The 12,199-nt window shown below is 41.0% G+C and overlaps 1 protein-coding gene across 1 annotated transcript in view; it reads right to left on the bottom strand.

Annotated features, from left to right (window-relative positions):
* The window catches only part of CPNE4 (copine 4), a 526,733-nt gene that overhangs the window by 61,757 nt on the left and 452,777 nt on the right, over positions 1–12,199 (bottom strand). Inside the window, exons 8-9 of the mRNA XM_033212672.1 lie at positions 6,517–6,615; positions 648–734 (exon numbers count right to left, since the gene is read on the bottom strand). Coding sequence (XP_033068563.1) covers positions 648–734; positions 6,517–6,615 — 186 coding nt within the window. The remainder of the gene's footprint in view (positions 1–647; positions 735–6,516; positions 6,616–12,199) is intronic.

The following is a 12,199-nucleotide window of genomic DNA, read 5'->3' as shown; positions in this document are numbered from 1 at the left end:
CACTTTGGGAGGCCGAGGCAGGCAGATTACGAGGTCGGGAGATTGAGACCATCCTGGCTAACATGGTGAAACCCCATTTCTACTAAAAATACAAAAAATTAGCTGGGCGTGGTGGCACGCACATGTAGTCCCAGCTACTTGGGAGGCTGAGGCAGGAGAATTGCTTGAACCCGGGAGGCAGAGGTTGCAGTGAGCCGACATTACACCACTGCACTGTAGCCTGGGTGACAGAGCGAGACTCCGTCTCAAAACAAAGCAAACAAAACCAAAATAAAACAAACAAATAAAAAAAACACTGGACACTGTGAAGGGCATATAGTAGGTGTTCTAGAAATGTTGGCTTCCCCATTTGGAGATCTCCCTCTAGCCCTGCTCTGGGCAGAGAAGATCCTAACCTATCAGCAGAACTCTCCTATCTTTGGGGCAGGGGTGTACCTGGGGAGAGGACAGTGACACTGGACTGCCACAGCTCCACGACCACCTATGCTTACATTTCTCATTTTATGTTCTTTAATACGTGACATTTTTATTTTTATTTTGAAATATCACACCTTTTTTATACTTTTTTCCTCTCACCACACCACCTGAACTCTTCCTCTCAGATAGCCCTAACTTCCTACTCCTGGAAGAGAGGGTTGCATACATACCTTGCACAGATTCAGAATCACGGTGCCTGAGTTCTTGTAATTCTTCTTCTTGGCTTTGTACTTGGGATTGATACACTCCCACTGCACCTGAAAGAAGGGTCATCACATGAGAATCTGTTCAGGAAAAAGCCGAGTCATTCCATAAGGCCAAACTCCTAGGTGCTGCTGAGGACAAACTGAACTGGAGGGCTGACAAATAGTCTCTACGTGGTAACTCTTGCATCTAGAGGAGCAATAAGGGGGAGTGGTTGAGAGTGAGACTCTGCTGCCAGACTTCTAGGTTAGAATCCCAGCAATGCCACTTCCCTGCTATGTGACTTTTGGTGAGTTACTTGATTGTTCTATGTCTTGGATATCTTCTCTCCAAAATGAAGCTTATAATTATACTCTATCTCATAGGATTATTGTGAGGACTGATTAATCCATGTAATAAATTTAGAACAGGGCCTGGCACATGTCAATGCTTACTATTAATATGGTCAAATCAAACAGTACAGGGAAGAAGAAATCTGCAGGAATACAGTTGAGTGATGACCAAGTACTGAGTCTTACTGCCTGAGAATTGACTCAAAAGGTTAGGAATAGTGAATAGTGAATAGTCAGGCTAGAGAAATTTAGTAGGGACAATAATAAATTTACATAGAACTTCACAGAGAGCTAAAATAACGGATTGACATGTGTCTCAACAGTGACACAGTAGATCTCCAAAGGGGTCTTTTTGAGGGATAAGATCAGAGCTAAGGAATGGCTGGGAATTGAGGACTCAGCTGGGAACTAAGGGGAATAGGTCTCCAGCCTATAGAAGATTTGATGGGACAAAATCAATTGTGAGTCAAATATCCAAGAGTCATTGAATGTTCCTGCCCACCAGCCTATGAAAGCTGAATCTCTGGATTTCTACTCGAGAGAAAATTTCACTACCTGAGAATTAGAAGTGTCTGAAGATGAAGTAGTTTCTGAGGCAGATGCAAATGGACAGGCTGACATAGCAGTGGCCTCCGATCATCGATTCCTCTCAGTGTCCATGCATTTATGTAGCTCCCTCCCGCAATGATGAGGCATTTAGTCACATGACTCATTTTGGCCAATGGGACACTAGCAAATGTGATATAAACACCAGCTTGAAAAGTGCCTGTGTACTGGGACTGGCTCCTCTCTTGCTTCTGGGAAGTTTTCAGGGCCATATTAAAAAGCTTACAATGGTCTCTGGAAGGATAAAAGTACACCTGGAGAAATATCCTGGCCATCCTTGCTGCTGAGGCACAAATGCATGAGTGAGTTCTGTTGGCACCACATGGAGCACTATGTGAAGCAGATAATTCAGCCAAAATTGCCAACCCAGAGAATGTTGAGTACATAGTGATTGTTGTTTTCAGCCTGGAAGTTTTGGGCTAATTTTTCACTCAGCAACAGGTAAGTGATACTGTAGTTTCTCATCACTGGAAGGTGCCAGCAGGACTGGCCAACTATATAGGATTTAGAAGAGGGAGATCTTATACCAATGAAGCGTCCTCCATGACTCCTTCAAAATGTGGAATTCTTGGGTGAAAGAAAGAAAGAAGAAAACATGCAAAGCAGAATCTTAAAATCAGACCTCTAGCCTTGTTTTTGTCATTTAAAGGCCTAATCTCCTAATCTGTCCATAATGAATGTTGTCTTTCTTTCCTCCCTCAGATTTTCTTCTCATTTACTCTCCAGGTGGCTGGAACTTGATAAACAAGAATTATAGTCCATCTCAAAGTCGATTTAGTATTTCTAGACAAAAGAGCCCAAGTTCCTCCCGAACCAGTCAAAACTGATATTGTCTTTTGCCCCAAAGCTTCCTCTAATATTTTAGTAAAACAGGTGGCTTAGGGATTTACCTAACAGTTGGAAAGAAAAGACACTAAAATTAGCTGTGCCATTTTTTGTCATTCTCAATGATTTATATTAATCTCAATTTCTTCCATCAAGCAGGATATACTGAGTTAAAGATTTCAAATTCTATTAAAAATTGTAGTGATCATTCATGAAAAGTCTACTCACTTCCTTCTCAGGGTAAGATGAGCAAGTATGGGTTAGGCAGGAGAGGGCTCCCAGGAAGTTGAATCAAACCTGTAGATACTTGGGGTCCTTGTGCTTTTGAGGTGGGTAGGGGGTCCTGATGGACCAGATCTAAATAGTTTGCATCTGTCTTGGGATGAAGTTGGCATATAACTACGGGCTACACACTTTACTTTCCCAATCCCATTTAACTCTCCCCACAGCCCGCTTTGACAGATGGAAGATGAGGCTCAGAGAAGAGAAGGGACTTTCCCAGGTCGTACAGGTGGTAACTGGTAGACCTGGGATTCATATCCACATCAGTTTCATTCCAAAGCCTGGACTATTAACCACAATGCCTTCTTCCTTCTTCTAGAAGGTTTTGGAGTAGCTCTTCTATTCTTGCAAGTATCCCCTTTGGCCACCCCAAACTAAGGATGCTTATAAATGTTATTCAAGAATTAATCAAAGTTACTTAAGAATTTACCCTGTACCTATAGAATCATAACTCCCACAGGAAAAGGAAAGTTGAAAGATGCTGTCTCCTGTTTTTCTCTCTGATGCTACATAATGACATTCCTCAGGGTTCAAGCCTCCTATAACCTCTCTTCAATCCCCTCTCCCTAGGTGTACTCATCCATTCTCTTGATTTTAAATGTCCTCTCTTAGTTGATGGCTCCTAAAATATATTTACAGTAAACGTCTCCTCTGAGTACCAGTTTTTGAAACCAAATCTTGAAAACTTCCTCATAACCTGGACCTCCCTACCACAATTCTTCCTCACCTCAGGAAATGGCACCATTTAATCATTTATCCTTGAGTCAACCATTTCCTCCTTCCCTTACTCCCTATATCCAAGCCTTCAACAAACCTTGTAGCTCTTATCTCCAAAATATGTCTTAAGTCTCTCCAACTTATCTCTATGACTATTTCCTTAACCCAAGTCATTATCACCTCTTATCTATAGTAGTAGCCTCCTAACAGATCTCCCTTTTCTCTCTTTAATTATCTACACAGTAGCAAAAGTAATATTTTAAAAAATTGAAACCAATCATGTAATTCTCTAGCTAGAACCCTTTGCAGCACTGTCCAGTAGAATTTTCTCAATAATTGGAATATTCTGAATCTGCACTATCCAATATGGAAGCCACTAGCCACATGAGACTATTGAGCATTTGAAATGTGGCTAGCATGACTGAGGAACTTAATTTGTTATTTAATTTTATTTTAATTAATTTAAATTTAAATAGCCACATGTAGCTAGTGGCTACTGTATAGGAAAGCACAACTTGCTCATGCTCTTGTCACGTTTAGAAGAATCTGCTTTTCCTGGCCTCTGCCTCTATCTCTGACTACATCCTACGAATGGCTCTTTCACTCTCTGCTTCAGATACACTGGTCTCTTTCCAGGTCCTCAATCACACCAAGCTCATCCCTGCCTCTGTATTTTGCACTACTATTCCTTTTGCTTCAAATGCTTTTCTCTCACTCATTACGTGTTGGCTTCTTTTTAATCCTTAAGGGGCCTCAACTTAAATGTCAGATTATCTTTTCTATATGCACACTTTTATAATGAAACTGGTTCCGTTTTGTAATAGCATTTGTCACAAATTGTAGCTGCATTTTAACTTTTTTTATGTGTGTTTCTATTCCATCCTGACGCTCACCACTCTGTAAGCTTCAGGAGGGCAGGGACCATGTCAGCACTGTTAGTCATGGCACATTTAGAGCCTGGCAGAGTGCTTGGAATTTACTACGTGCTACTCGATAAATATTGTAGAATCAATAAATCAGAGAATATTTCCCACTGTATAAATACACCAAAACGGTGGCTGGGTAGTTAAACTAAAGTTTTTCTGGTATCTCAGTGATACAGAAAAGCATATTAGCATATGGTCCATTTCCTCAATGGAACTTAAAAGATCTGTTTGAAAGCATTATGTTTTGGTATATTTCATTTATGATATGTGTTACATTCTTACTTTTAATATTTAATTAATAAGATGAAATATTTCCCCTATTTACTGCTTGGACTATTTCTATTCATAGAAGTAGATAAGGCAAAACTTTATAAAACTCTTTAGAAGTCTAGCAGGTGGTATGAATGCTGTCATTGATTTAGTAGCTAAATAGGACTAGTTCTGCATATTCAATAGAGCAATATTCTCTAGCTATATTCCTTGTTATCTTGGGAACGACTTTCCTTATAATTTATTGTTGGTTTTAACTGTGCCTCTGAAACTCTGCATCCTGGCTTGTGGGTGATGGTCTCTGTGTGTTTGACAAGTTTCTTGTAACGCTGAGTACCTAATAGAGCATTTACAGCAGGTTTTGCAGGAACTAAGGGAAAAGCTGTCACTGTTTCCATTGAGTTTCCAGACCAAAGGTATGTGTTCAACAAATAGTCTGATTCAGATTAAGTTTCTGAATCTAAAAAAAGTTAGTTCATTTCCATGCAGTCTGGCTGTATCCTGACCTTACATATGAGAGAGTTGAAAAATGAGTTGGGGCATCTCTAATTAGCACTTCTGATCAGAACAGGCACAGAGTATTATCTCTAAAGAAAAAGACTTTCTCAAAAGCACTGGACCCTCTGCTTTCACTCCTTTCTGCTCCACGAGGACAGTGAACTCCGGAGTAAGAATAGCAGGTGTCTTGGGTTGAGTTCCCCAAGAAGCAAACTTTGAGGCAAGAATATAAATGCAAGTAGGCCATCTGGGAGGTGATACCAGGAAGCATGAATAGAGGAATGGGAAATTAGATAGAAGAAGCATCCCAGAAATGGTGCATTATCAAGTCAGTTACCACTGTGGACAACTAGGGCCTGCTGGGGAACTCTGGGAAACTGTATAGAGCACACACCTCAGAATTTTGCCAACTGAAGGGCAAGGGGGCTGGGGTATTTATACCCCAACTTCCATTAGTTATTTGTTGAGGGCTACCTCCCATTATATCTTCTTCCACACTTCTAGCTTGCTTTGGGCATGGATAAAACAGGCTCCAGCAGATAGAGAAAGCCCCCAAGCAAACAGGTATTTCAGCTGGAAACTGGGCAAGTGAACAATAAACAGGTAACAGAAGAAGTTGCATGATTTGGGCCCAGATGACTATCTATCTATCTATCTATCTATCTATCTATCTATCCATCTAGATATTATATGATATGAAAGTGTGTGTGTCTGAGGGAAGTTTAGGTTTCTGTGTGGGGCAATGTGTCTTAGTGGTATGTGGTAGTGTTTGTGTACAGGTCTTGGCATCAAGTGTGTAAGAGTAAAATGACAGAACTAGAAGAAAACCTGGTACTCATATGAAAATTTGGAGGATTCAAATAATTTCTCCAAAGCATGAAATTATTATTAATGTCACCAAATCACAGAAATATAGACCTAGAAAGAATACTACTGTTAATAGCAGATATTTTGGAAATGCTAGCTATGTGCTGGGTGCTCTGCTAGCACCTTGGATTGTCTCATTTAATCTTCACAAAATTCTATGAGGTAGGTACAATTATCACTCTTACATTTTTAAGAGAGCAAAATGAGGCATGGAGAGATTAAGTCACGTTTTCAAGGCTACACAGCTAAAGGAAGTTAGAAATACTCTCATCTAACCTTTCCATTTTACTAATGGAGAAACTAACATTTGGGGTCAGTGTCTTGTCCAAGGACACACAATTGCTTTGGATTGGGCTAGTTCTAGAATCTAGGTACTCACATCCTACCATGTTCCCTTCTTATCACACTTAATCATGCATTGATGTTTTGCTTCTCACTGTTTCATTTGTAGCTGGGTTCTAAGGATGCATCGTAGAGACTTGAGGCAAAACCGAAAATGGTTGACCATGTACCTGTTTCCCTTCCATTGCTCCTCTCATCTCCTTGAATGTCGAGGTGAATTCTCCAATGAAGTCATGCTTGCCATTGGAGTCCCAGTCCCATACTATGCACTGTAAAAGAAAGCAATTATTTTTCTTAAAAAATTAAGAATGTAGCCACAGCAGCTGAAGGCAATGTGAACTTTATGAGAAGGAGTAGATGAAAGATGTTTGGTCTGGAACCAAAGCCTGGGAGTCTAAGATTGGAACATGTGGGATGTAATTCTGGTTTCTCTAGCCCTTTACTTGGACTTTTTGCCATAATCTGCAAATGGCCCTGTGATGCAGCAGTGACTACAATGATTTGCCCATTTTTTAGATAAGGCCAGTAAGACCCAAAGGAGATAAGTGACTTGCCAAAGGGACCTTCTCGTGAATGAAAACCTGGGACTTGAATGCAGGTGCCCTGCTTCCAATTCCAGTACTCTTTTATGCTAGCAGATAGCCTCCCTGGTTTACATTGGCATTAGATGCGTGAGTCCCTGTATATAGCTTCCACATGGCAGCTCCTGCTTCATGATTTGAGTGGGGCCATATTAATCACATTTTTCTTTTTCTATTTTTTTTCTGAAGGCAAAATAGCAATGACAACAAAAATTATTAGGAAGGCAAAAAATCTTTAAATGTACCTACGTGAAAAATGGTTGGAAAATAGTGCACAGACAATACCAGATATTTACCACACTGGTAAATATTTTGCACCCATCACACACAAGATGCAACCATTCACTTCTAACAAAAGGGCTAAATCCTCAGCTCCCGAGTGATACTTTTTAAAGTGACTAGACTGAATCAGCAGCAATCCCTCTGCTTGGTCACACATCTAAATGAAGAGGAAGGTCTCCATGTATTCCAAGGGTGGAGGCTAGACTGGAGTCTTAAGCACTTTAGATATCATTTCTACATCTTAAGCCAAAGATTTGCAGGAAAGAATATCAGACCTCAAATAAGAACAAGGCAGCAAAGGGGGCCTTTTGCTCAGAGGTTTTCCTTGGAATATTGGGGCTCTAAGAGGCAGCTTAGTTCTTCTTCAGGGTGCAGATCCCACTGGCCAGTCTTGCCTGAAAAATCTGACTTGGTAATCTGTTCCCAGATCCTGCAGGATGCCTCACAGATCTACAATATGATCTGTCTAGAATGAAACATCGTTTCCCCCTAAATTTATTCCCACTCATTTATTTTCTGTCACAGTGAATTGCATCAACACTCATCCAGTTCCTGCAAACAGAAAACTGGGCATCATTCCTGATATTCCTCTCTCCACTCACCCTCCCACATCAGGTCCTCTCCATTCTGTCTCCTAACTATGGCTTGACTCCAGCACTTCTCTCTATTCCTACTGCTCCTTCTCATCTGCATTACTGCAACAGTCTCCCAGCTTGTCTCCTTGTCTCACTTGTACTCCCATGCCCCTTAGAACCCACTAATTATGTTAATTCCCTGCTTAAAATCAAAATGTATATAGGCTAGCAGGTCTTCCAAGGTCTTTCATGTTCTGACTCCCTCAGTACTCCCAAATTCACCCTTTATGATCCATGCTTACTGTATTAGTCAGGGTTCTCCAGAGGGACAGAACTAATATGATGTGTGTATATATGAAAGGATGTTTACTGGGGAGAATTGGCTCACACAATTACAAGGCAAAGTCCTGTCATGTTAGGCCATCTACAAGCTGGGAAGAGAGAAGCCAGTAGTGACTCAGTTCAAATTTGAAAGTCTCAAAACCAGGGACACTGACGGTGCAGCCTTCAGTCTGTGGCTGAAGGTCTGAGAGCTCCCAGGAAGCCACTGACGCAAGTCCCAGAGTCCAAAGGCCAAAGAACCTGGATTCTGATGTCCAAGGGCAGGAAGAGTGGAAGGAAGCATCTGGCATGGGAAAAAGAAGGAAATCAGAAGACTCGGCAGGCAAGCAAGGTTATACCACCTTCTTCCACCTGGTTTGTTCTAGCCATGCTAGTAGCCGATTGGATAGTGACCACCCATATTGAGGGTGATCTTCCTCTCTCAGTCCACTGACTCAAATGGCAGTTTCCTCTGGCAATACCCTCACAGGCATACCCAGAAACAAGACTTTTCCAGCCACCTAGGTATCCTTCAATCCAATCAGGTTGACCCCTAATATTAACCCTCACACTTACAGTCTTTGAAAGTTTCTCTAAAATGGGGTTGGTAGGAAAGAAAAACATTTGCAATGACCTTTTTAAGACATCAAGAAAAACTAATTTCTCAGCTTCTGCTATCTCTTTAAATATGGAGGATTTGGCAGATAATTATTTTGCCTAAGAAATATTAAGAAGCCCTTTGGTTAGGAAGGAGAGTGCATTAGAATAAATAAGAATGGAAGAGATTAAGACAAAAGGAGCTAAATTTCTCTGCTGAAAAAAGTAATGGTCAAGTTGAATTTTCTCTTTGATAACAACTGGAGACACAGAGGTGGGACCAAGACATGAGAACTGAGAAGAAATTAGGGTGGGTTTCCTCAGTGGGCTGAAGATGGACCCGAGTTTGGGGTGGGAGGAGGGGAGAGACAGGTAAGGAATTTTTGAAACTGTGATGTCTAATTTTCAAGGTGAGATTATTTATATATGTCTCCCCTCCATTCCCCCTCTCCCAACTTGCCCTTCTTCCATTAACCCCAACACTCTAGCAGACCTGCTACCCATAACATCATTATGCTGATGGTGAGTTGGAGAATAAAGGAGAGGGGCTGTGTCCATATTGTGGGGACAAAGCAGACCAGAGTGCAGTGTGAGATGGCCCACTGCAATGACTGAGAACTGAATGGTGAGCAGGACTGTGGAGAGACAGCTTGACAGGTAAATCTAGGGGTGGAACTTTACAGAAATACTGTGGAGTGGTGGAGCTCAACAGAAATACCGTGGCTATTCTGCCAACCTGAGTCCCTAAGTGAGGGTAGTGTAGAATTCTCAGATGACCTATGTGTAGGTAAGAAATAAAACTTTCAGCCACTGAGATTACTGCAACATAACATCCACATACTTAAAGTACTGTCGTAGGAATAGGTATTATAATTTATTTTTTTCTGATTCCAAAAGTAGAAAAAACAGAATTTTAAGAGGTTACAAAGAAATAACAAAGGAAGAATTTTCCAATAAACCTGTACCAAACGAAAGAACCCGTTTGTTAAAAAGTGTTTTATTGTTGGAAATGTTCAAGCAGAAACTGCAGGACCACATGCAAAACACACAGTAGAGAAAGTCAAGCAGACAGTTAGAGAAAATTTGGTGGGATGTTTTTGAACTTTCTTCTAATTCAGAGATGCTAAGATTAGTTCTATTTGCATAGGATACAAAACGAAGTCAATGAAAGGCTTAGCTCATTCTGCTTGAAATGCTATGCAATGCAATGTAGCTTTGATAGGAGTGATAGGACCCCTTTAATTCAAGGTAGGATGACGTTCTACCTCATTTTTCAATGAACAGTGGAACAAGTAAATGATTCAGTCATTTGGAAAATTGCTCAGGATGTGCACTGTGATCATCACATTGTAGAACACTGAACTGATCTGCTGTTACAATCAGGTGCTTTTCTGTCTGTGTGCCAGCCCCTCCTTATTGACTCTGGCACTCACACACTCCTTACCTGGAGAAAGGAGTAGAAGAAAGCTTGCTGCGTTTAGACATAGAAAGAGGAAGAAGAGTGGTTCCTGGGACCTTGTATTTGAGGCTCATAACATTGCCTGATAGTAAGTACAGCCCACTAAATGCCTGCATTTGACATCAGACACTTACTCTTTTACCTTTGGAAGGAGCAAATAAAAAGGCTAAGGAGGCAGAAGCCAATAGAAGAAAAGAAGTGGGAGCAACCTTTTTAACACTCTCCTGAAATGGGAAAGAGGAGGAGTTCCCTTCTTTAGGGGACAGGGCACACATCCCATTCACCCCTTCTTTGCTCTCCGTTAGATTTCCCATCATGCTTTGGTGAATTACCGTTCCCCCTTAAACTGCCAACTTCAAGCCTTTAAGATGTTTGCAATGTGCTCTCTGGCTGGGGCAGAAAGGTAGTGACCACCAGGCCTCCCTGAGCTGGAGGATGAGTCAGGCTTGACAGAGCTCCATCGGGGGCCTCTCGGCAGCAGGCAGTGCTGCTTACAGGGGCCTGTTTCTTCAATCAGCTAGCATTCCTCATCAGGGCAGTTGCAGAATTTTATTTTGACATTCCTGAGACGGGATCCCAAAGGAAGAAAGATACAGTGAAGCAGACAAATAAAAACACTGTCTTTCCTTCTCTCCCTGGCGTGAAGCAGGCTCATGACAGCTCTGATGCAACTGACAGAGGAACGCATCTTGGTGAAAAGTCAACAGATCAACCACCATGCAGAAAAACTGAGACAGAGGCAGAGTCCTTGGTGTGAATCAATAAGAAGGCCTTGACACATCTGTGAGAGCACAGCACCTCAAAACTATCTACAAGCCAGAAAACCTTCTCAGGTTCTTACATCTCACAGAGCAGTTTAGGTATAAAATCTTTTAAAATGCATAAGCCTGACAGATGGTCTAATTAACCCCCTCCTTTTACAGAAAAGAAAATTGATGACAGATAAGTGACTTCTGCCAGTTCACCCAGTACAGGTTGGACTAAAATCTGGTTTTCATACCTCATTGATTTCATCACTACCACACAAACACAAATTATAATAGTTAAAAAGTATATAGTGTGTACTATGTGCCACACATTGTTCAGAGCACTTCATACATATTAACTCACTTAATCCACAGAACAACTTATTGTATGCTTATTTTACAGATGAGGAAACTGAGGCACAGAAAGATGAAGGAACTTTCCTGAAACTACACAACTAACACTAGGTAATCCTTGAACTATAGGAAGTTAAGCATCATAGCTTGTTTTTTACAAGCATCTTTTGCAAACCCAGGCCATTTGTTTTTATGGTCTTTAATTCTTTGCAATAACCATGACATGACAATATTATTACCATTTACAGGTTAACTGCCATTCACAGATGCCATTTACAGGCTGGGAGAGGCAATGTGACTTGACTAGACACCTGGTAAGTGACAAAGGTGGATCTGAACCCAGGTGTCTAATGTCATAGCTGATACACACACACACACACACACACACACGCATACACACACATGTATATGTTGTTGTTGTTGTTATGCTATGCTACCTCTTAATAGAAGCAGGAACTTAGAATCAAGGTCTCATGAGTCTGCTCTGTGTAAAATCTCCATTCTTTGAAACTGTAAACTACTAGAATCCTCTAAGGTTTAGTGGGTACACCAAACAATACAGAGAAAGAACCTGCTCACTGTTTCCACACAAAAGGATGCAAAGGCAAGTAGTCTGTGCATTGTCCCTGGGGTCCTCAGCTCTGTCTGTAGAATGCATGGATAAGTGGGTCTGAGGTATTGGGTTACTCCCTTCTACTCTTGTTTTATGATTGCCTTGAACCCATTAAAAGAAATGTGCTATGCCAACTTATTGTACACTAGCTTTTGTGATGGTCAGCTTCATGTGTCAACAAGGTTAACTTGCTAACAGTTCCCAGTTATTCAATCAAATAATAATCTATTTTATATATGTGGTTACACAGTTTATAATCAGTTTACTTTAAAGTAAAGAAGGTTTTGTGGTTCTATATGAATTTTAGGGTTGCTTTTTCCATTTC

Source organism: Trachypithecus francoisi, unplaced genomic scaffold, assembly GCF_009764315.1.
Source record: "Trachypithecus francoisi isolate TF-2019V2 unplaced genomic scaffold, Tfra_2.0 Lachesis_group0, whole genome shotgun sequence".
NCBI classification, from domain to species: Eukaryota; Metazoa; Chordata; class Mammalia; order Primates; family Cercopithecidae; genus Trachypithecus; species Trachypithecus francoisi.
The sequence above is the reverse complement of the archived record's forward strand: the minus strand, read 5'-3'. Positions and strand labels throughout refer to the sequence as shown.